The 24,896-nt window shown below is 38.5% G+C and overlaps 2 protein-coding genes across 3 annotated transcripts; one reads left to right on the top strand and one right to left on the bottom strand.

Moving 5' to 3' along the window:
- The first annotated feature begins 1,204 nt into the window (after positions 1 to 1,204).
- LOC128863316 (uncharacterized) lies at positions 1,205 to 16,001 on the top strand. 2 transcript variants are annotated; one of them, XM_054102428.1, is made up of 8 exons: positions 1,205 to 1,346; positions 1,410 to 1,984; positions 4,913 to 5,045; positions 5,493 to 5,988; positions 6,159 to 6,542; positions 6,603 to 7,076; positions 10,498 to 10,754; positions 12,323 to 16,001. In XM_054102428.1, exons 1-8 carry the CDS (start codon positions 1,302 to 1,304, stop codon positions 15,587 to 15,589), a joined length of 5,631 nt encoding a protein of 1,876 aa, XP_053958403.1. In that variant the 5' UTR covers positions 1,205 to 1,301; the 3' UTR covers positions 15,590 to 16,001. The 2 variants fall into 2 exon arrangements, with proteins under 2 accessions (XP_053958403.1, XP_053958404.1); XM_054102429.1 differs by having other exon boundaries at positions 1,241 to 1,346; positions 1,417 to 1,984.
- Positions 16,002 to 23,074: 7,073 nt separating this feature from the next.
- LOC128863003 (uricase) lies at positions 23,075 to 24,804 on the bottom strand. The gene is made up of 3 exons (XM_054101882.1): positions 24,409 to 24,804; positions 23,887 to 24,186; positions 23,075 to 23,756 (listed from the first exon to the last, which is right to left on the bottom strand). The coding sequence occupies exons 1-3, from the start codon at positions 24,626 to 24,628 to the stop codon at positions 23,272 to 23,274; spliced, it is 1,005 nt and encodes a 334-aa protein (XP_053957857.1). The 5' UTR covers positions 24,629 to 24,804; the 3' UTR covers positions 23,075 to 23,271.
- Positions 24,805 to 24,896: the final 92 nt, after the last annotated feature.

Raw genomic sequence — 24,896 nt, 5'->3', positions numbered from 1 at the left:
GCTTAATAAAAACCACATGAGACGGAGAAAAATCAAGCTCGATATGAGATTAGATTCGGTTGAATTAAAGGTCTTGAGACAATAAATGATTAAGAAGCCGATTAAATGGGGCATCAAATTATTTTGCCTCTGTAGTTCAAGTGTCATCCTGTATGATTTTGAAATACACTAAGTTTAGGGGAAAAGAAATCCATTACTTGTGCGATAAATTTTTGCGGAAAGAGTTTAAAACTGCTTTATGGTCGATCTTTAGCTCCTGGGCGATGCTACGACTACTAACATGTCGGTCAACCTCGATTATTTCTGTGATCTTATCAACATTTTTCCTTAACATCGAAAATGATTGAACGGAATCGGCGAAACCAAAATTGCACGTAATTAGTTGTTAAAGTATCGGCACCATAAGAAAAACTGTAAAATGTATAAAGTTTTCTCTTTGTTCTCTTGTTCTCATCTACCGAGAAGAGAATGAATTTCATTTTCCCCAAACTAATATTATGCTTTTACGACAAGAATTAGGATATTGCTCCGATAATTAAAAAAAAAACATATCCCTGATTCCAAACAATTTCAAAATTTTTCAAAATCCTTTTGTGTATTAAATTGGCTTATGTAAGGATTTATTTTCTAAAGTTTAAAAAAATCGAAGCATTGCTCTCACTTTGTTTACTTTTTTGATATGGGCTTACTCTACAACAAAAAGACGGATTTCTGCAGAAAAATTTGATTTTAGGTTAATTGTATGGACAAACACGAAAGCTATGGGATATTTCAGTAGATCAGAAGAGTTTTATTCAAGTTAGAGCTGCAGTAAATTTAAAAATAGTTGTTTTGAACAAAATATGTTTAAAGCTAAAAACTTATTTCATTACTAAAAATTTCTTACAAATTATCATTCCTCATTTTTAATATATAAACTAACGAAAAATGCCAAAAAAAGTGTTATATTAATTGCGTCACTTAATTTGTTATCTACTAATTGTAGCTTGCAGCCGCTAGGAATCGAACTGCTGTGCGTAGTCATGAAATTTTATTACTTTATTCTTTGATTGACAGTACATAGTGTGTCTCACTTTTACCGGTAATTTATTTGGAATTCACTTTCAATTTAATTTTATCTGTGTTCTCTCTCTACATCCACATCTCTTTTACTTGTGGCTTTTATTTTTTCTTTATATGCTGCGTTTGTTGTGTTCTCCGTTAGGTCTTGAGAAACTTCACACGTCCTACGCACTCGCCAGAAAATACAGGAGAAAAAAATTTAAAAAAGTTATAAAACCCATACCGCCTTTTTACTGAAAATGTATTTTTGCTTTTTCATCCTGCTGATTATCTCATTACAAGCGGTAAGAAAAGAAATTTGAATATCTGTTATGTAGCTTTAAATGCAAATATTTCTCTGTCATAAGTGTCTAGGCGAAGCACGACGCAATGCTGCCAACGTGGTGCCCTTTCCATCCGCCTCACCACCATCAAGCCTATCGAATTTTGCTAACCAATCCCTTTCATCTGAACTACAAATTCGTTTACCATTTATGGACATAAATATAAAAACTAACAAAAAGTTTCTTATAATGCAGGAATTTAAAACACAGCAAATTTTTGCATTGCACGGTAGGGAGTTGCATAAATTGATTTTAAGCAGGAAGGAGAGGGGTTTGCCTTTAATTGGCATTTTGACAGACAGTATCAGGCAACAGGAACCAATACAAGTTGAGGTGTTGCTTTGGCGGAGTAACTTGTTGGTGGTCATGGCTTTGGAAGAGTATTTGGAGATCTATCAATTACCTACTGCTTTATTAGAGCAAAATGCTGAAGCGTCGAAATCGGGCCGAGTGAACGTCAATACAATAACACATTTCCAACCAATACAACAACTAACGTTGAACGGTAGATTTCGTAAGCTGCTCCTGTTCAATGTAGCAGAGGAACGAGTTATGCTTTTAACGATGGTGAATTACACAAAGTTGCATTCGAAATTACGGTGAGTAGAATATTTTGGATTTTGTACATAAGAGTGTATGTAAAATGAAAACCTTCAATAATTATTAAGAAGGTAAAAGCGCTTTTAACTGTTTATGCTATGGCATATTAAATTTATTAATATAAATAAAAAAAAATATTTTGTGGGACGGAAATTATTATTTGAACCTTCACTCCATTGCTTAAGGAGTTTTTTTTATACTGCAGCTGTCTAGTTTACAAGGCCAAATATGATTGATGTACGATGTTCCCACAGTCGGTTCAACATTACCAGAACGACCGGGACTTATATCCGGCCAAGGACAATCACTCCTGCAGCATTCCACGTGCATTTGTGGGGAATGTGTATGCTGCTACAACAACATCAAAAATACGTACGCTGCCATTTGCAAAAATGATATTTTTGTCATAAGACCAAAAAAAATTGACACCTGCTTGATTTTTTTATTTAATATTTACCCGTGCCGCCAACGCTTTAAAAATTACACATATTTACAAATAATTAATGATTTTTTTTACCGAAGAACCAGACCATCAAACTTCTATATAAATTTGTCACTGAGTCCGAAAACGCATTTCTTTTAGAGACATGGCCAAAATAACGGCTCCGGATTAATGAAACAAAAAATTATATACACAATCAAAAAACAAATTAAATGTTTTCAAGATATCTAGAGAGATAAATAATGTTTTAGTTTTTGCAAAAATGAGAAAATTTTCCCACATAATTTTTTTCGAGATGGATTATGGATTTGGATTATGGAAACAAAAAATCATTAAAATTAAAAGTTATTTACAAAGATTAAAAAAAAGTTTTTTTTTGGCATAAAAGTTTTCGATTTACAGTGTAACCAAACTATCGAGAGTTACTCTTAGTAACCTAGTCAAAGTCGGAGTTGCTGTGCTGTATATGTAAGCGTTAAGCTAAAGTTTGAACTCCCTTATCTCTATAGTAAATAAAGTAGCCGTGGATTTAGTATGAAAGAAAGTGTCTCACCAGTGAATGAGAGAAAGAAACGAAATATTTTCATTAGCATATGGTCTTCTCCGTCGCTATAGGTAGTGATATTTTCGAAGTTATTTGAAACCATGTTGGAAAGAATTTAGAAGGTGTGGCCTTCAAGAATCAGTTTATTCTCTGACGCCAAAGGAACGTCAACTGAGATTTTTATGGTAATAATCGAAAAAATTTCACTTCGTTGCCGTCTGAACAATGACTGATTGGACGAGTGTGTGAATACGTGTGAAATGTAGAATAATAGAATAATTTCCGTTCGCCTTGGTGTGAAATGTGCGGGCAGAATTATACTTCCAACAGCCGAAGTTACTCGTACAATTTTGTTTTCACCATAGCAGATTGGTAAGGATGATAGATTTACAAAGTTTGGCCAATAACTAAGGTGAACACCAAATTGTGAGGGGAACTTCGGCTGACACGTCACAGGGGACTCGGCAGCCGAAATCTCTATGATAATTCCACACATATTTAGACACTCGTTCAATCAGTCACTAGGGCAATTTCAGTTTTTTGGAAAACATCCTCTGTTTCGTCAGCCTGTAAACTGATTCTGTCAAATTCGCTGAGAGCAGGATAACGGTCTGCTATTTGCCACACCTTCTAAATTCTTCTCACCATGAGATTGGCCAAATCTGGTTATCTATCATTCTTGGTTTGAAGCGTTTGAGGCACATGAAACTAGGAAACTTGGAACTAAATACTTTTCGCGCTCTCTGCGTTTTTTTATATTAATACGCAATCCGAGTATAATCCCTGTCCACCTTTAAATCGAATATGATATATTCCGATTACCATTCCACGTTATTATATTTAGAGCTTTAGATTGTCGGGATCGACAACCCATACCGATGTAATAATAATAGCAAATTACAAAAATTCTTGGCACATATATTTGGACGAGATTCTCCCGCCATTTGTTGTGTAAGCCTTGGTGTTGCCTCCTAAATAGAAAACCTTGAGGTTTTACGCAGCCTTCGAAGGAAGGATAAAGGGTTATTATCGTTCCTAGTGAGGTTAAATGCCATTAAAATTTTATTTCGATGTATTGATGTTCCAGGACCAACTGCCCTTCGGCTGACCTTAAGGCACGATAGGTATCACTACGAAATTCAACTTCACTACGAACTTCAAATCACTTACGTTTTTCTGTTTTGATTATATCAAAAGTTTCCATGACTTTTTGGCATAGTTCGGGTCGTACCATATTTTTCATATAACCCGAGAGAAAGAAGTGCAATAGTCTCAAATCGTAAGTTTCGTCCGCCATTTGATCTCATTGCTTCGGAACTTCGCTCGCAATAAGGCCATTGTTTTATGCGCTCTGTGGCAAGTGGTGCCATCCTGTTGAAACCATATGTTGTTCCTGTCCCTGTTAACTGTTTCAGGTTATACCAAAATTTATTATCATGTTACGATAACGCTCACCGTTCGCCGTAACAGCGTTACTGTCATCATTTTCGAAGAGGTACGGCCCGATGACTACCCTAGTCAGAAAAATTCTGAAAACAATCACTAGTTGTGAGCGCATAGCTTTTCATGAATCACATGTGGATTTTTAGTACCCCAAATGCGCCTGTTTCGCTTGTTAGTGTATCCGTTTAGATGAAAATGTGTCTCATCATATTGAACGAAAAAATTACGAAATGCGTGAAATGAGATTCGTAAAACGTTTGGATCACTTTTACGCACTATTCAACTGAGCATCGCTGCATGGCAAAGTTTGCAGAAGCCTGTGGTATCAATTGGCTGAAAAAAAAAAACAAAAAATATCTGCATCATGTCTTGAATCACCCACAAACGGACGGTTTTTCGCTTCACCATACAGAAAGAGACCGTTAGTTTTTTAGACCACATAAATTTTTAATAATGTTATGTTTGGATATTCATTTCTCTATATAAATCTTCTTTCAGTACGTTTGAGTGGTCGAACACATTTTTTTCCATGGTTGAAGATCTCACAATACCGGCTCTACACTCGTTGAATGTTATTGGCAATACACAAAAATATTTGCTTAGTGGACGTCTCATACGGCATCAGGACAAGGTAAGAGTCATTAATAAATATTTTTTCTTTAATTTCTTTAGATAAAATTCGTGAATAGAATCGTGGAACAATAAAAGTGGAGTGCCCACAAATTTATATATATATATATATAATTGGCGCGTACACCCTTTTTGGGTCTTTGGCCGAGCTCCTCCTCCTATCTGTGGTGTGCGTCTTGATGTTGTTCCACAAATGGAGGGATCTACAGTTTCAAGCCGACTCCGAACGGCAGATATTTTTATGAGGAGCTTTTTCATGGCAGAAATACACTCGGAGGTGTGCCATTGCCTGCCGAGAAAAATGTTTTTCTTAATTTGGTGTTTCACAGAGATTCGAACCCACGTTCTCTCTGTGAATTCCGAATGGTAGTCACGCACCAACCCATTCGGCTACGGCGGCCGCCAACAAATTTACTTTCCTTAAAAAGTGTTTTCTTTATCCCTGCAGACTATTATCGTTGTCCAGGAAATAGATCATGCTGATTTGCATCTTCGCACTCGTCAAACTTTCACCATCTCCTCGCACACAGTAAACGCTTTCACGTTTCGCGGACGCAATTATCTGCTTGGTTGTGCCGTGCGGCAGGAGAAGTGCAACCTATTTCGCATGAAGCATGATGAGCCGCAATTCTCCGCATATCGACAATTCAGCAACAAAGAGCTGGCATTCGATTATTTCGCAGCGGGTGCGCATTTTTTGGTTGGCGTGCATCAAAGAGCGGTGAAAATTTATCCGACTTCGCGTATGGACTGCTATGCCAGCTTCACAGCAAACGAAACTGACGTCAGTGAGATAATACCGCATGTGAGCCAACAGGATGAATCATTTGTGTTACTCAATTATCGGCGACCTTTTCACACGTTGATACGTATCGTCGAAGTTGAAGTGGCGGATGAGCAACGATTGGGAATGCCATCGGCGCTGAATGATAGCGGCGTGGAAGGTCAGTTGGTTGATTACTACATATGTATGTATGTATGTTATTGGTCGATGATTGCTTGCAGGCAAACATCTCCACTTCGAAATGTTTGAATCTATTTTCGACACCGCATATTGGAGACTATTTTTGAATGACCCGAGTTGCATTTTATTTCCCTTTTTGCATGCTAACAGATTTAAGTCTATCACAACAACATCGCCATCTATTCGAAGAAACTGTGCAACGGCTGCGAAGTTTGCTGCTGCAACGTAAATCTGCTATGGATGTATTTCGCAAAGCTGCTGCCATCTTGCGTCCTAAACTGCAGGTACTGAATGCATCGAATGCTGTACGTTTGCATACGGGTAATATCGGAATTGTAAGGATTTTGGGGGAGGCACTACAGAGCCCGGTACACTTGCTGAAACGTGTATTGACGTTGGGTGAGACTCACCATATAAATCGTTTTCCAAGAGCAATACTTGAAAAGAGTGGTTCTGTATTGGAAATGCCAAAATTGGCAAAGGTTCGACGTCTGCACGTCGACAATCTTTTGTACAATGGTTCACTACTACCTGGTAGGTTGCGAAAGGCCTCAGAAGCTCAATTATATGCATTATTTCTTCCTGCCAATATAGGTTTTCATTTGATCAACACGTCATCTACCCACCTGCCCATGCTATCGATACGCCCTGCTGTGCGTACCAAAGTGTTAAGCACATCGCACCTACTAATCTGCCATACTTTTCGTCAACCACGGCACGACACCAAAGAATCTAACAAAACGTTAATTAAGATCCGTGATCTGAAAGTGGAGCTTATTAACAATGCTTCCGTATCGGAATTTATAAATTCAATATATTTACGTGGTCGTGATCGTAAGTTAAAAGGTCGTCTGATACTGCAAGGCGAAACCAAGGTACATGCACTTTGGACACCATTACTCAATGAAATAAATGTTGGAAAACTTTTCAACTTGAAAGTACCACAAATTGTGAGCTCAAACTTGCTTATAAACTCTATAACTGTAAAGGGAATGCAGGCGGAATTGGTGAATGGTTTGAATTTAGAGGAGAACGTAGCGTTTAGTGGCAGAGAAGATCTAATTGAAGGTATGTTTAACTTTCAGGTGATGAAAAATTAAAACAAAAAAGTTAAAAATGATTTCGGACATATTTTGCGGGGTTGTTATTTGATATCATATAACTTGACAACCTGTCGCTGTATTGCAAAGTAAATGGCCGTCAAAATTCTGGGAAGAGCACTAATAGAACGACTCACCGACACTCTTAGGTTTGAATAAAAAGTCGATGCAGAAAAGGATCCAGCAAAAACATTTGTGAATATATCCTCGGACATGGGATTGAAATTTTTTTAGCTATTCCTTTGAAATCAAAAATTCGTGTTTCCTACCTGCTGCTGTATTGTGGCAGATTTAGAGAGAAAAATATAAGTCGGGTTCCGATTTTGTAGAACTAGCTTCCAGCTCAGCAGATACGCGTACCATATAAAGGGGGAGGGGTTAAGGTTATTTCGGTAAAAAAGACACATTTTAAGATTTTTGTGTAGTGGTGTTACTTTATTCAGTCAATTTTTATATAGTAATTCAAACATTTTAAAATATTTAACTTAATTTTCTTTGCAAAGAATTGAAAATTGAACGACTGACAGTGGATCTTCGGAGGCGCCTCGAAAAAAATTATTTTGCGTTGCAGATCATAACTCATAACAGAATCCTTTGAAACAGAAAAATCAAAATGCAATTGTGACAGGAGATGTTCCTCGAAGCATCCCGGGGTGGGGATTTTTTTTTTCAATTTTTATAGCACTTGGAAGCCAAAAAACCGATTTTCCCTAAATAGTTAAAAAGAAGAACTTTAAAGCTGCCAGGGATACCTAGTAAACTATGTGAAGAAGTACCTTGCATTGCAAAAAAATTGGCCCAGTATGGCGTACCTAGACTTCAAAAAATACAAATTTCGGAAAAAACATTTAAAGTTTTGCACATTAAAAAATTCAAAATAAAACTCGATAACTCTTTCATACTCAGACAGAGTCATTGATAGCAGATCCGTAGAGCAAAAAGCTTTCATGGAGATGATTTACAACAGCCCTTCTCTGGCTTCAAGACATACGAGGGTCGTTCGAAAAGTCCATACAAAAAAATACTTAATTTTTTTTTATGTTTTCGACATCGTTTTTCAGGCTTATGCATTTCGTTTAAAGCTGGTTTTGCTTGCTCATCCGTTCCGAATAAGAGGATTTGTCCAAGTCGTTCATTTCTGTAATCATCTCTTTTGAATGAAATATTCTTCTTCAAGTTGGGGAGCAATGTGAAATCATTTGGAACCCTATTTCCAATAAATTGTCACCGAATTGCGAGCCGGTGCTTTGAAGTGATGGAAAAGGAAAATCACTCGACTTCCTCGTGACTTTCCACGGACTTTACAAATGATCATCATCGATCCATCCACCCTGGTGAGGAGACAATAAAGTGGGTAAATCTGTGAAATTCATTTGGAGCTCCAGGCTAGGAAATGGGTACAGTCTTACAAATCGTACCTAATAGAAATGTAGTTGGGACGATCAATCTATTCGTGAACTTCTGAATTCCATTTAATAATTTTTTTGCAAGTTATTGCTAATCTGACTCTTGGGTAATCTGTTTTTATGAGTTTTATCGCGAAATGTATTGATCCTAGAAAAACAAATTGTTTAGTAAGAATTGTAGGTAATGCGCTAATATATTTTTTTAAATATTGAAATATATTCAATTTTTAAACAATTTCTTCACACAATATCCTAAAAGAATATTTAAAATGTTGAAATTTATTTTTTTTATATTATTAAAGTTGGAAGTGTCCTTAAGTGTCCTTTCTCGAGAAATTTATTTTTTAACTTTCAGCTATAAGGCTTGTCCAATATGGCTAGCGTGGCAGCACTTGCAGGCTATTAATTTTTTTACAAAACATTATCGTCACACAAAAAATTAATTTTCAGTTGATATTTTGCTATTATATAAAAATAGGTTTTTTCAATACTTATAAATTTTATAACCCATTTCTGTATCAGCTAGGAGGTGACGTTTATTTTGTGACATCGTATATCCAGTAGGCCTAATTTAATTACTTAAAATTTGATAGCCAGTCTTTAAATAAAAAAAAAAAATCGTTCAAAAATATAAAATAATTTTACTTAAAACTATTAGCAAATTTAAAAGAAGAAGGATAAGCATCGTCAAAAGTCGAAACGTTTTCTCATTTATCTTTACCGTTTTCATAAAAAATAAAATAGTTAAGACTTCGTGAAAGTCGCAAAGAATTTTTTCTACTTATTTCCACAAAAATTAGATTCTTGGATAAAAAAATGATGAATCTGATCAAATACAAATTTCTTTTTAACTTTTTTGACGGTGCTGCATCTCTTAGTATATGAAGTGTGGCCAACATTAGACCGATAACCATCATCTTTAAGCGATTTTTAAGGAATCAGCTGAATTGCTTACGTCAGGCGGGTGCTTTTACGAATAAACAGAGACTATGGTGGTGATATGCAAAAAAAAATCATTCTTATGCTATTCTGCTGCCGTTTGAATAACGACCATTAAACAGATCCTAACACGTTCAGCTGGTTGTCAAAAAATGCCCACGGCTGAGATGACCTGATTCCAAACCTGATAATATGGTTGTGTAAAAAAATTAAATATTATAGAAAATCTTATCAAAAAGTTAAAAAATGTCGCACAAAGTTAGATATTTCTCAATAAAACAGCATTATTATGTAGTAGCTAAGAAATCGACAAAAATATTTGTTGTTGTAAATTTCTCAAGCGATATTCTATTGTTTTTAATGTTAACATAAAATTCTATGTTAATTTGGCATAGGAACACCGCCAATACGCTCAAGCAGAGAGACATCACACAACTAACTGCCTGTCACTTAGGTACTTGTCAAAAACTACCAAGAAGGAGAGTATTTTTATTTGACAACGACTAATTGGACAAGTATGTGAATTCGAATGAAATGAGCGGGCAGAATTCTGCTGCAGAGTTCTCCTTGACGTGGAAGCCGAAGTTACTCTCACAGTTTTGCTTCGGATGGCTAAACTTGGTAATCTATTATCATTGAAAGAGAATGGCATATCTTTGGGAAGAATGCTTGCCATGAGATTGCTGGCATAGTTAAAAAGTTAAACGTGAAGGTCTACGAAAAACAGTTGCTATCCTTATTTTGACTTCTAAAACGTTTTTCGATTTAGTGAAAAAAATTCTCGTGATACACCATTTTAATATGTTTTTATGACTTTTTATAATTTTTTAGGTAAACAAGAATCAACAACCGGTTTTCCTAATTTATACATAATACTATTTGAGCCGGCATTTGGACAACTAGAAAGACAACTAGACATAAGTTATTATTTTCTAACACACATTTTTTGACACCTACAGAGACTGCTCTTTAAACAAATTTGAAAATTTCTACTTGTGCGTATTATTTTCGATTTAATCTAGTCTCTCAATCTTTTTTTGCAAGCTCCTGTCGAAATTAAATATATGAGCGTTGCGGATGACTTGGTAGTGGGCTACAAACCAAAGGTGGAGCGTAATGTAGATTGGATGGACGTAGATTCGAAATTCCAGCAGTTCTACACCGGTAAAGTTACCATCAACGGTTCTTTGACGGTAGATAATTTAATACGTGATAATACCAACGCAACTGTTTTTGTGAATGGTTTGCTCTTCTCAGAGTCTATGCTGAGGGAAATATACTTGTTGCAGAATACAGAACAGGTAAAAAGAGTGTTCTAAATTTTAAGCCAAGAGAAGATCTATAAAAAAAACCACGCACTTTTTGTGATTATAAATTTTGACATTTTATTTTTTTGGATTAATTTTAACTTGTGAGTATACATTTTGACATTTTATTTTTAAAAATTAATTCTAACTAATTTTCACTAAAAATATAGTCTATTCTTTAACTAAAGTTATATGAATCAGAATTCCTTAGTTTGCACAAAATTCAAAAAACTTATCGAAATTTCCAATTTTTGATCAAAATTTTAGAAAACTTGTGACTATACATTTTGACATTTCATTTTTTTAAACTAATTTTAACGAATTTTTACCAAAAATATAGTTAATTCTTTAACTAAAACCATAAGAATCAAAATTCTCTACTTTGTATAAAATTCAGAAAAACTAACCAAATTTTTATCAAAATGTTCTACTTTTCATCAAAATTTGAGAAAACTGTTGAGTATGCAGTTTTATAGCTCCTTCAATTTTAGTTTGACAAACTGAAAATTGAGGTGGCTCAAAAATCGCCTTCATTTTTAATAATTTTTTTATGGTATTGCGCATCTTCTTCCGTATTTTTATATATATAAAATTATTATTTTTTTAAATTTAAGTCTAGATTGATTCACATTACAAGTCACAAATTAATTATATTCAAAAATTAATCATATTTTTTATTGGAAATTAGTTAAAATTAAATTTAGATGTCTAAATGTGAACATTTTTAATTATAAGGGGTGCGTGGATTGTTTTATTTTTGACGGGTGTAGTTTCTTTCCTTTCGCAATTAAAAAGGATCTTTCAAAAGTGATGCTTAGATTCCATCTTTGATATTTGTCAAGTAGACACGATAGAACAACGCAAAATTTTTTGGTGGAAATAATCGTCCGAATGAGTCTACAATTCAAATTGAGAATATTCCTGCTGCAACGCAAAGCGTTGCTGAACAACCTTCAACATCGACATTTCGATGTTCTCAACAATTAAAAATTAAATACACTTCTGTTAGATGTTTAGCTGAGCTCCTCCTCCTATTTGTGGCGTGCGTCTTGATGTTGTTCAACAAATGGGGGGACCACAGTTTTAAGTCGACTCCGAACGGCAAATGGTTTTTATTAGGAGCTTTTCCATGGCAGAGGAGGAGGTTTCGTTTGCCATTGCCTGCTGAGGGGTGGCCGCTGCTAGAAAAAACTTTTTCTATCATTTTGCTGTTTCATGAGCGGAGATTAGAACCTCTGCACTCTCGAATGGTAGTCACGCGCCAACCAATCGGCTACGACGGAATTAGGTATTACCGAATCGACTGCTTGGCGTATTTTACCTGTCGCGGTGCTCACGGTGAATATTTAAATGATGCCATTTTTAAATATCATTTTTAAAAACCGTCTTTTGAACAAAAATAGTGAAACTTGATAGAATCGAAATTTTTACATATTTTATTTTAAAACAACATCTAGGCGCATCTTTTGAAAGACTCTTTACTTGCGACCATTGAGAATCACTACTGGCAAATTCATCACATTCAATTCCTCATCCAAGTCATTCGTTCATTCTCCTTACAGGCTATTCATACAACGGTGAAATTCGGAAACGCGAAAGTCACTTCGCCTCAACTCAGCACCAATTACTTAAATGGCCATCCTACCACAGAGCACATGCTTACCACAGGCCATCCACCGCTCGAAATGCCACTATTGCTCATATTCCAGCAGGCTAAGGTGAATGGTGATATTATATGTGAAACATATGAGACGAGATTACTAGAATTATCGACAGATGCAGTGCGTCATGGCGAATCAGCCAATATAACCGGTTCAAAACTCTTCCAAGCGCCACTTGTTGTAGATCATCTAACCACCCGAAAGCTAAATGACTTACCTGTAAATGAATTGGTGCTGAAGTCACAGCTGCGGGAAGAATTTCGTTTTTATGGCAACAAATCTTTCGATAAATTGGTGGTTAACAGAAATACCTATGTAGAACATTCTCTCAATGGTACTTATTTCAACGATGAGAGTGTAAAGACACCATCACAACGCGATTATTATTTTAAACATCTAGAGATGCCATACCAGTTAGAAGCTAGCAATATTGTGCTACATAAAATCAATGGCATCTCCCTCGATCAGATCTTTGACAATTTGTCCGTGGAGGATGAGCAGCTTGTGCTGCACAAGAATTTGCTGGTAAAAGGGAATGCGCAGTTTGTTAAGCATCTACAGGTGGTTAAAATAAATGATGTATGGTGGACGGATTATGTGAACAATTTGGTGCGCTTTAATGAGAATGCCATAGTAAATGGTACTACGCGCTACTTGCAAGGTCTAACGATCAAGAATGCAATACAAACGCCTTTGATTAATACCGATAACATGGGCGAAATCTTCAGCAATGTGCTCTTAAAGTCTAAACCTCAGCGTATAACTGGCAAATACCTCTTTGGCAGTCTACGCTTAACAAATTTGGATGTTAGCGTTATTAATGACATACCCACGGACACATTTATAGACACACGCAGCAAAGAACTTGACTTGCATGGTGACCTCGTTGTGCCGAAGTTGACGGTACACGGCGATTTAAGCGGCAATTTTGTGAACCCATTTCCATTTACCGCGCTTAACAAACAGCTGCAGCAACTCACGCAGAGACGTTGGCGCAATTTGGTCGTGCTCGGCAACGCTTATTGGAAGGAGTGCTTGGCCAGCAAGACGGCGAAACAATACGAACTACTGAAATATCTATACAGACATGCTGTGCGACGCAGCGGCGATCAAGTAATTTCGGGTACTGTCTATATGACCCAGCCGTTAATTAGTAGAATGCGCACGAGCAGCATATTTCCCAGCGGGGTGGATCTCAACTATATAGCGCGTGATTGCCTATTGAAAAACACTACGGCACCACAAACGATAATCGGTAGCAAATTGTTTCACAAATCAATTCGTTTACAACGCGCTCTGGTTGCGGGTCCACTAACAATCACCACCTTAAATGCTATTGATGTGCAACGCTTCCATGCGTCTTTGTACCGGCTCTCCAGTGGCATGCCAATTGGAGGACCATTGTACTTCAAGATCCCACCTATCGTCGGACAACTGGTTGTGTACGGTCTGGTTAATGGCATGCCCACCGCGCAGATTTATACCACCTCAAATTCTTTACTGCCGCCGGTAAAGATGCATAGTTTGGTGATCGATAACGATCTACTGATCGTGCATATTAACGGTAAGAGCTTTGATTGTTTGCTAAATAATCGCATAAAGCTTGACGGCGAGCCGCAGGAAGTCGATGGATTTTTGACATTTGAAAATCTTGTGTTAAACAACGAGACTCTACTGCAGTCGATCAATGGCATACCGGTCGATAATTTAGTATACAAAAAAAGTGATCATGTGCAAGTTATCAGTGGTTCAAAAGTGATTGATGGTAGTCTTCTATTCAATGGACCGTCACATGTTGCAACGTTAAATGGACAGAATTTAGCGGAACTATACAAGGAAACTATTTTTACCATAGGCAATTATCATTTCGAACAACTCAACATAGATCAAGGCACATTTGTGAAGGGTTTAGTGCTTGTTGGCAAAATGCCAATGAGCGCTGGGGAACGCAAAATGTCTGCTTTTAAAGTTCACGCACAAGTCAAAAACATGGCGGAAGCAGAGAACGAAGTTGAAGATCACGCCAAACAAAGTGAAGGTGACGATTCCGTTCGGGAACAACTAACCAATACAGTCAATCAGTTGTCTAATTTGCTCAGCACGCAGAATGCCACAGAGGCTGATAATCGTAATGATCATTTGCTCTATCTGGACTTCGATTTCAATACTGAGGTACTGAAGCAATACGCCAACGAAAGTGTAGATGAGACATTTCTCTACGATCAGCAGCGTGTAACGCCGTGTGAACATCGTTTACTTCAGGTACAATCTGCCCTACACAGTCCACGTCTATTTATCACCAATATCACCACGAGTTTTCTGACTGCACACTCCGGCACGATATTCGTAAAAGCGCAGAACTATTGCGCCGATCGTTATAAGAAACTAAAGAGCAAAATTACTGTGAACGGTAGCAAAATTGCAAAAGTATTTGGCATGAAAAAATATGTTGAAAGTATCGAATTATTTGCGGGTAACAATAATCATACCTTCCTGTTGCTGCACGCCATCGATGAGGCACGTAATCGCAACGAAGTGCGCATGCTGCGGATTGATGATGAGCTTGACGAAATCACAGATGTGCAAACAATACCCTTTGGTATAGGCAAGTCAATACGTCTTTTCGAATTCGGCAATCTTACGGTACTACTCAGCGCAGCTTTGGTGGGTAACCAACAAGCAGTTAGCGTATATCATTTTATGCCAGCAATGGAGCACTTCAAGCTCGTGCAACTGATCGATGGCGCTTTTGATGTCATGCAGATGGTTGCTCTGCAGTCCCATCAATATCAATTGCTTCTAAGTTGCCATAATTGCCATCAAGTCAATGTTTATGATTTGACTCGCGAGCCAATTAATCCCTATAAACTCTTCCAAATCATTAAGTTGCCAATACGTATCGATAAGTTGCACACATTCACCATGAGTGATGGTGAATTGTTTTTACTGGTTTTAGGAGAGCACCAACAGGATTTCTACTATTTATACAAATATGCCTACATTCAGGGTTGGTTGCACAGCACTTTTGGTTATTTCCCCAATATACAACTGGCCGTGCCATTGAGTGGAAAGCTGTTAAAATCGCATGATAATGATTTGTTGCTGTTGTTGTGTAGTAGTGGAAAAATGAATAGATGCAGTGTGGTGAGAGCGTTTGTGCAGAAATAGATAGTGTATTTTTTCGTTGTATTCAAATTTTGTAAGCGTTTTTTAATGTTTTTTAACTTATATAATCATCAGTAATGCGTAGGCAACTCAAGGGAATATTTATAGTAGTGTAAATATGTATATTTATGAAAATACTTTGATAATATTGTAAGTTTAGTATTTATGAAAGATGAAGTTTGTTAATCTAACTGTAAAGGATGATCGAATCAATTTAAACACATTTCATCTATGCCACAAAGGCTGTTATGTTACATACTTACATAAATGATGTTTTTGTATTCTTTCTCAAATATAAAACTAAATCATTGCTTTAAAAAGTTGTTTAAGTTAAAAGGTATTCTGTGTATTGAGTGGTGAAAAACCTTGCAATAATCCATGAAAACCAAAAATAAATATCGTATGATGCTTGATCTAGAAATTCGAAAGGGTTTTTTCTTTATAAATTCTTCAATATACAAGGTGGCGCAAAATTAATCACATCATCGGAGGATTAATATTTTTTGAAAATTTCGTTGTACCCCAATCATATTTGACACTTCTGAACGAGAGAGCTGTAGCATACAAACAGACAAGCAACGGAGTGCGTAAATGTCAAAATAAAGATTTCCATACCTCAAAATATTTTTTTTAATTTAGTAAAAAAGTTATTCAAAAACCAAAAATTAAATGTGTACTATTTTCAATCACAGGTCTAGAATTTGTTTTTTGAGGCAGGTTTCCCAAATATACCTGTATTTCACTACAGAAAAGAAGCCCGGCGGTGAATAGCCATCCATTTTGATTTTGCGTCCGTTATTTTCGATCCGAATTTCCAAAACTGCCACCAAACTTGTAATCAGCGGGTACTTGGCAGCAAAATTTTGCGCGCTCATTTCACACATACTTACACACTCGTCCAATCAGTCGTTTTTCAGACGACAACGAAGCAATATAAGTGGTGGCTGCATTGATTTTTTTTTGGATATAACCAACGTAATCTTAATTATTTCGTCAATAAACCGCTGTCATAACCCCAGACTCGTCAGCAACTCAGTTGATTCCTTCAAGCTAAGAGCCGGCTAACGGTCGGATATTGTCCACACCTCTGCATTCTGTATATCGCGTTCGGAGGCACCTAAGATCTAAAATTAATAATAATATAATTTAACACATATATCCCTGACAATTGCATAAGTTGAATTTTTACTCCAATTTGGGATGAGCAACTTGACGGACATTGGCTTGCAAATGGAGCGCCGCAAATGATATTGGTACGACAATTTTTTGCGGAGAATATAGACTCGGAGGCTTATGAGTAGTATAGTGTCGACCGAATATTAGAGTTACGATAAAACTTTATGTGGCCTATGAGCAATTATAATAATCATTTAATCACCCTTTTACCTCAGGAATATATTAAGGAATCGTTTTAGCTTGAAATAATACCTAGTCGCTTGGTACTGTAGACACCTTCTAACATTCCCGACATGCCATTTTCTATGATTAAAATAGCTGAGTTTGAATGGCAAGCCCATGAGTATCTGTACCATTTTCTGTGGCAAGAGGTATGAGGATCTACTCCTGTAACTGTCTACTTAATGCAAATTAAACAACAATATGTTATTCCGCTGCTGTTATGACCTTCGCAAATTACATTAAGACGCATGCCTGCCGACTAGAATTTGAATGTGCGCAGAGCAATCCAGTTGAAGAGTATTGCTGCAATTTAGGCCAGCTTGCATACCAACAGTCTCTTTAATATTGTAAATCTTTGAACGTATTGTGCGAAAGAAAGAAAGAAGGAAATATTTTTACTAGATTGCAACAAATTTGATACACTGAGACTGAGTTCGAACATGGTACGAGTATCTCTGCCAAGCATGCATGGATATCGATGTTAAAATGATACTGATCTCTCTCAGAACTTTGGCTTTTTTCGACTCTTGAATACTAACCGAGTTTTCAGCCAGCATTAGATTTCATTAACCTGACCACTCCGGTGGACGAGCGTCTCGCAATAATTCGCATCAAAGCACGATTTTTTAACATCTCGCTAATTTGCGCCCACGCCCCGACGGAAGAGAAGGACGATGCGACCAAAGATTCCTTCTATGAGCGCTTGGAACGTTCCTATGAGCGCTGCCCCCGCCACGACATAAAAATCGTGCTTGGCGACTTCAACGCCAGGGTGGGCAAGGAGGGAATTTTTGGTCCCACAGTCGGAAAATTCAGCCTGCACAACGAAACATCCGGTAACGGACAGAGGCTGATCGACTTCGCCGGGGCCCGAAACATGGTAGTCTGCAGCACCAGATTCCAGCATAAAAAGATACACCAAGCTACCTGGCTGTCTCCTGATCGAAAAACGCGAAACCAGATCGATCATGTTGTGATAGATGGAAGACACGCTTCTAGTGTATTAGATGCACGTACGATCCGAGGACCCAACATCGACTCGGATCATTACCTTGTTGCAGCCAAGCTGCGCACCCGCCTCTGTGCCGCAAAAAAACGTACATCTACCTACGCAAAGAATGTTCGACATCGAAAAGCTGCAATCACAACAGACAGCCAGAAGATTCGCCACTCGACTCTCACTCCTGCTCTCGGAGAGCACTGCCCAACAAACCGGCATGCGCGAGCAATGGAGCAACATTTCTCGTTTCCTACGTACCGCCGCCGAAGAAGAAATCGGATTCCGGCGAGCCCGAAAAAACAATTGGTACGACGAGAAATGTCATGCTGCCGCGGAAAGAAAGGATGCCGCCTATAGAGCCACGCTGCGATCGGGCGCAACGCGAGCCATGTGGGATCGCTACAGAGAGCTGAAAAAGGAAGAGAGACGCATTATCCGACAGAAGAAACGAGAGGCCGAAATACGTGAGTGCGAGGAGCTTGAGATGCTGGCCAATAGGAACAACGCCCGAAAATTTTACCAGAAAGTTCGGCGGCTTACAGAAGGTTTTAAGACCGGGGCGTTTTCCTGTAAGAACAAAGACGGCGATCTGGTGACTGACGTACAGAGCAATCTTAAATTATGGAGGGAACACTTCTCGAACCTGTTAAACGGTGACAGCTGCGCATGTCATAGAGAATGTGAAGATCCCGATACTCCAATCGTTGACGACGGAATTGTCGTTCCGTTACCCGACTATGACGAGGTGAGAATAGCAATATCACGGCTAAAGAACAACAAAGCCGCGGGCGCCGACGGACTGCCGGCTGAGCTATTCAAACATGGCGGCGAGGAGCTGGTAAGGTGCATGCATCAGCTCCTATGCCAAATATGGTCGGTTTAAGTGTGCTCTACCCAATCCATAAGAAGGGCGATCCTGCAATTTGTGCCAATTACCGCGGGATTAGTCTTCTAAATATCGCCTATAAGGTTCTAGCGAGCGTATTGTGTGAAAGGCTGAAGCCCACCGTCAACCAAATGATTGGCTTCAGACCTGGAAAGTCTACCATCGACCAAATATTCACAATACGCCAAATCTTGGAAAAGACCCATGAAAGGAGAATCGACACACACCATCTTTTCGTCGACTTCACAGCTGCATTCGACAGTACGAAAAGGAGTTACCTGTATGCCGCTATGTCTGAATTTGGTATCCCCTCAAAACTAATAGGGCTATGTAAGATGACGTTTCTCAACACCAGCAGCGCCGTCAGAATTGGGAAGGACCTCTCCGAGCCGTCTGATGCCAAACGAGGTTTCAGACAGGGTGACTCGCTGTCGTGTGACTTCTTTAACCTGATGTTGGAAAGCAACGTACGAGCCGCAGAACTTAATCGCTCAGGCACAGTTTTTTATAAGAGCGTACAATTGCTGGCGTAGCCGATGATATTGACATCATCGGCCTTAACAACCGCGCTGTTAGTTCTGCCTTCTCCAAACTGGATAAAGAGGCAAAGCGAATGGGTTTGGTGGTGAACGAGGACAAAACGAAGTACCTCCTGTCTTCAAACAAACAATCGGCGCACTCGCGTATCGGCACCCACGTCACTGTTGACAGTTATAATTTTGAGGTTGTAAAAGACTTCGTGTATTTAGGAACCAGCATTAACACCGATAACAATGCCAGCCTTGAAATCCAACGTAGAATCTCTCTTGACAACAAGTGCTACTTTGGACTAAGTAGGCAATTGAGCAGTAAAGTCCTCTCTCGACGAACAAAACTAACACTCTACAAGACTCTCATCATGCCCGTCCTAACGTATGGCGCAGAAGCTTGGACGATGGCAACATCCGATGAAGCGACGCTTGGAGTGTTCGAGAGAAAGATTCTGCGTAAGATTTTTGGACCTTTGCACGTTGGCAACGGCGAATATCGTAGACGATGGAACGATGAGCTGTATGAGCTTTACGACGACATAGACATAACGCAGCGAATAAAGATCCAGCGGCTTCATTGGCTAGGTCATGTCGTCCGAATGGATACAAACGCTCCGGCTTTGAAAGTATTCGATGCGGTACCAGCTGGTGGTAGCAGAGGAAGAGGGCGGCCTCCTCTGCGTTGGAAAGATCAGGTGGAGAAGGACTTGGCTTCACTTGGTGTGCCCAATTGGCGCCGGTTAGCACGAGAAAGAAACGACTGGCGCGCTTTGTTAATCTCGGCCAAAATCGCGTAAGCGGTTATCGCGCCAATTAAGAAGAAGAAGAAGATGTTGAAAAATATTGGTTGAGTACCAGAACTGAATTAGTCAAGTACTATTGGGGCACTTGTGGCATTGAATATTGTGTCTCATGGAACGATGAGTTGTTTGAGCTTTATCGCGATAAGTGCGTAATCCAACGCAGTAAGGCTCTGCCCCTCCTGCTGTTATTGTTGCTGTATCAGCTTAAATATTCCCCACACATGTACAGGGAATGCAGTTGGAGTGACAGTTCTTGCCTAGATATAAATTTGGGTTTTAGTTACCAAGCTCTAGACAATGACACAATGACTTGCATTCCCTTGATATTTGTAAAGGAATAAAGAAACAAGCAGAAGAAGAGCACGGCCAATTTTACGAATTAAATTTTCTTCGGCAAATTTTTACCAGAAAGCACCACAGTGCAAGGGTCAACCTGTGTAGGAGCAATCCGATGACATACTTACATGTATTCCTGGACTGGAGCCCAGAATGTGCTCGCAAGGCTGGTCACCCAAAAATGTCATGGAGAAGAACGGTTCAGAAGGAAGCCGAAAAGTCTGGAAAAGCTGACGTGGAACGAATTAAGCTACTGGCTGCAGAACAAGATTTGTCCCGTTAGGGACAAATAGGAACTGATGATGATGATGAAGGAGAGCAGCTCCATTGAGATATATATTTTTGAAATATTTTCTTACCCAGTGATTGTTTAAGGCAATACTCGTTTTGTTTTGTTTTGCAACCATTAAGTAGAGGAAAGCTTCCCTAACAAAACTGCTGCCGAACAGTGTTTTCTCTGAGAAGACAAGACCAAGCTTCGAATCTTCAGTTCTCATCTAAATTCAGTCTGCTACATGGTTACGAGTCCTGCGAGCTAACATCTATGCTGATCCGGAAACTGGAAAATTTTGTCAACTGCTGCCTAGGCAAAATCTTAAGGATCTGCTGGCCACAGAAATGCCGGCTGCGCAGAGATGCCGGCGAGGTCTACAGGGCTGTACTTTCATGGAATTCACAAGACGCAAGAAGCTGTGCTAGACCAAAAACCTCCTGGCGACGGATGATAGATACTGACCTGAGGAACTCCAATAAAAAATAAAAACTCCAATACTAACTGGAATAATTTCAAAAACAGCAATACATCAACAATCTTGTTAACAACCGTAACGACTTGAACCACTTTGTTTTGGCCCTATGCTCCACGCGGAGTTAAAGGATATTACTAATATATTGGCCTTGATACTTTCGGGTTTTCAAAATAATGACCCAGTGGAGGAAGAATATTGGGTTTAACTGTTCCACAAATATATATATTAGCTATCTATTTTTGCGTAAATTTTTTGTGCAAATGGTTTACAACTGTTTTATGGTCGATCTTTAGCTAATGCTCGATTATTTCTGTCATTTTATCGACATTTTTGACATTATTAAAATTTTTTTAACATCAAAAATGTCTGAACGGAATCGACGAAACCCAAATTGCTCGTAATTAGCTATTACAGTATCGACACCATAAACAGCATTCTCAACTTCAGCGACCTGTTCCGAATTTTCTCTTTGTTGACTTCCATTGTTAACACCCTGTAAATTACAACTGAATGGAACAAACAGCAAAAGAATTATTTAGTGTGAAATATCACCTTGACAACACATAAAATTTAAATTGTTTGATCACTACAGGCAGCTACCAAGAAAAAAATTACTTTCTTTTCCCTCAAACTTTCCGCTTAACTTCTAGGGAGGCATAGGGCAAAGTTGCTAAGTGGATAGGGGAACGCTCGGCAGATATGCAGGGAAGGTGGGAAATAAGATACCATTCGCGGACTAAAACGGGCAACGCTTACTTGGGGGTGTAGGCAGTTTTCATCTATCACTGAGTTAGGTTTAGCATGCTAGCAACTTACTTATTCGTTTCTGAATTACTTACGACAAAAATAAGCCTTCTTGAATTTTATTATAGATTCTTGAAGGGAAAATTAATGGTAAATATAGTTTTGTGAGAGATTTTTTTCTAATAACTTGGACCAACTTGAGGCAAATTGGGAAAACTTCAAGGCGTGTGAAAAAATTCAAGGCGTTTAGACACAAAACGGCAAGTGGTACAATACCCTAAAGCTATTTCTCTTTCATAAATGTTTTGCCGCGTTCTTTTTTGTTTTCTCTTTTTTTGTCATACAGTGTAATTTTTCTTTAAAAATTTTAAATCTTATTTTAAAGAATTTTAAATCAACTGGTACAGAAAGTGAATGTGAATACTATAGCCCTGGAAATAAGTCAAGGCATATAACAGTGAAGTGCCATTTCTTACACCCTTTTTATGCGGCTGGGCGCCCGATAACCAAAGAGCTTACCAGTAAGTTCGAAAGAAATTAAATAGTAACATCTCATATGAGTAGGTAAGTGAAATGGCACTCCCCAAGTAGCACTAAAGCTCCATTTTGATGCCAATCCCACACATTTGCAGAGAAAGTGCGCAACAGTCTCCTTCTGAAAGGTCCCCACAACTTCTGCAATGGCGAATAAATGGCAAACCTAGATTTCCTGCGAGCGTGCCGATTATCCAATGACCAGTTAACACAGCTCGATTTTGGAAATTGAATGGCCTGGAGTCCCAAGCACTTTTAGAGCCCTGCGTCTATTGTACCGGGTTTGTAAAGGCTATTTGATATAGTACAGGAAGAAATGGAGCGCTCCTGAGAAATAAGTTGTGCAATTCCCCTTTAACAACAGTCAGGGTGGTCTGGAGGACCGGATAGGATATGTCGGAGATCAATTCAGTCGACCCCAACATCACGGATAACTCCCTTCATACTTTTGCCGGAAACTAATTTAGTGTTCATATACTCCCTTCAAGGCTTTTTGAGAAATCACATCTGAAACAGAATCTACGGTGACATTTATTTTACAAAAATCTGAAGATATAATTTTTTTGCCTATTTTATTGCATACATACACAGATATATATTGCTAAAATTAAACAAAAATAATTTTAAAATAATGTGCGAGAAAACTATAAATATTATGAAATTGCTGGTGTGTAGTTAAACAAATTTTCATTCCATCTTCCACTTTCATAAATGACTTTTCAGATCTTTTCTAGACAATTGCGCATAGATGGTGCCATGTGGCTTATCGACGGGAATGAAGACCTCATTATTATCACCTGGCACAATGCTTTGGAATGGCTTCGTATCGAAGTTAAAGTAATGTTTGTTTGGCAAAGTCATTGAAATCACCGAAATTTGCGGTATAACATCGAGTACCTCCTTCTCGGAGAGGTACAACGTATTTTGCACAGATACCGAAGATACGCCCACATTTGTATCGCCAGCAAAATTTCGAATAATAATATTTTTCACCTTATTCCAGGTTTGGCAAAATTTCACATCATTAATATCGGAATATTCCCAACAGCAATCGACGACCGTGCTGAAAAGACGATCGTATTGATCTGGTAAGGAGCGAAATTCATCGTTGACAAAGTTAACAAACGAAGACTGCGTGGTCTTCAGCACACGGAGACCCTTGATTCCGGAAATTACAGTCACTTTGGGATCTGCAATTAGAGTGGAAATGAAATCAAAAATATGCAAATATTAGTATGAAAAAAAATTAGGACACATAAAATACTTGAAGAAATAAGGCAAAGAAAGAAAGGATTAAAAATTGTGATTGCAAGAACCCACCTACTCGTCTCAGCAAAACATCGCAATAGCGCTGAGCAATGGGCGTAAAGATGAATGCATGATTGTGACGCTGACGTTCGCTGATTGAGGCGTAATTGTCGCCGTCGTCCTCCTGTGTGATGCGCTCCCAAGGATACTCCTCGACATGTACATGTGCCTCAGCAACGTGTGAATACTTGTTGAGGAAGTGATTAGCAAGTAGCAGAGCAAACCTTTCCGGATCCTCAATACCATGTTTTTTCGCTAACAAATAGACAGTGTTCTTCTGCGAATCGGTGGCGACAATGTCCGAGTTATCACCTAGGGGAAGTAGAAAGAAAGGAAAATTTGTCAAATGTTTGAACTGATCGATTGCATGCACGATATTTGTTTTGAACTTATAGAAATTTATTTCTAGCCCTGCAGCTGTACAGAAAATCTCTTAACTGCGTGAAGATGAAAAAAGCCGCTGTGCCCAAATTTGCTGTAAAAAAACTCCACCAAGTGTGGTGGGGTATGTTGGCTTTCACACCTCTCATTTACCTTTAAAGTAATCCTTTTGGCTGTACAATTTCAAATGTGTGCCCACTTCGAATTCTCTTATCGAGTGCACTGGCCCATTCCTCTTAACATGCAAGACCTTAACACAATCCTTGCCGTAGCCATAATCGGAGATCGTATACTGGTGAGGAGCGTTGAACGACGATGCTGGTTGTCGCTCGATCGTTGCTGTGCTAGCGCCTTGTAATGGGCGTGCGAACATTGTGACTTATCGTTGGGTTTGGCGGCTTGGTACTTTGCGTGCTCGTGCTCGTTACAATCAACGAAATAAATCGCTGTGGCGTTTGCGAAGATAGTTTTGGTATGATGATTCTTCGCTGATGGAATCAGTTTGATAGTATAGTCAGGCTCCGACTGGTGTTGTGGTGCATTTGCACAATTTTATATAAAATAAGATAAAGAAGATTTCCGCAGAGATGATTTAAATTCACGGATCTTGATTATAAAACTCTGTGCTTTTCTCTAAATAC

The sequence above is a fragment of the Anastrepha ludens genome, chromosome 5 (assembly GCF_028408465.1).
Source record: "Anastrepha ludens isolate Willacy chromosome 5, idAnaLude1.1, whole genome shotgun sequence".
Lineage (NCBI taxonomy): Eukaryota > Metazoa > Arthropoda > Insecta > Diptera > Tephritidae > Anastrepha > Anastrepha ludens.
Note: the sequence above shows the minus strand (reverse complement) of the source record. Positions and strands in the feature narration are given on the sequence as shown.

Bases quoted from the DNA above. Each gene is read 5' to 3' on its own strand.
- LOC128863316 (XM_054102428.1), top strand. From the start codon at position 1,302: ATGTATTTTTGCTTTTTCATCCTGCTGATTATCTCATTACAAGCG. The intron at 1,347-1,409 runs GTAAGAAAAGAA...CTCTGTCATAAG, and splicing joins TGATTATCTCATTACAAGCG to TGTCTAGGCGAAGCACGACG. The intron at 5,046-5,492 runs GTAAGAGTCATT...TTATCCCTGCAG, and splicing joins TCATACGGCATCAGGACAAG to ACTATTATCGTTGTCCAGGA.
- LOC128863003 (XM_054101882.1), bottom strand. From the start codon at position 24,628: ATGTTCGCACGCCCATTACAAGGCGCTAGCACAGCAACGATCGAGCGA. The intron at 24,187-24,408 runs GTAAATGAGAGG...TACTTCCCCTAG, and splicing joins CCAAAAGGATTACTTTAAAG to GTGATAACTCGGACATTGTC. The intron at 23,757-23,886 runs GTGGGTTCTTGC...CTCTAATTGCAG, and splicing joins TGTTTTGCTGAGACGAGTAG to ATCCCAAAGTGACTGTAATT.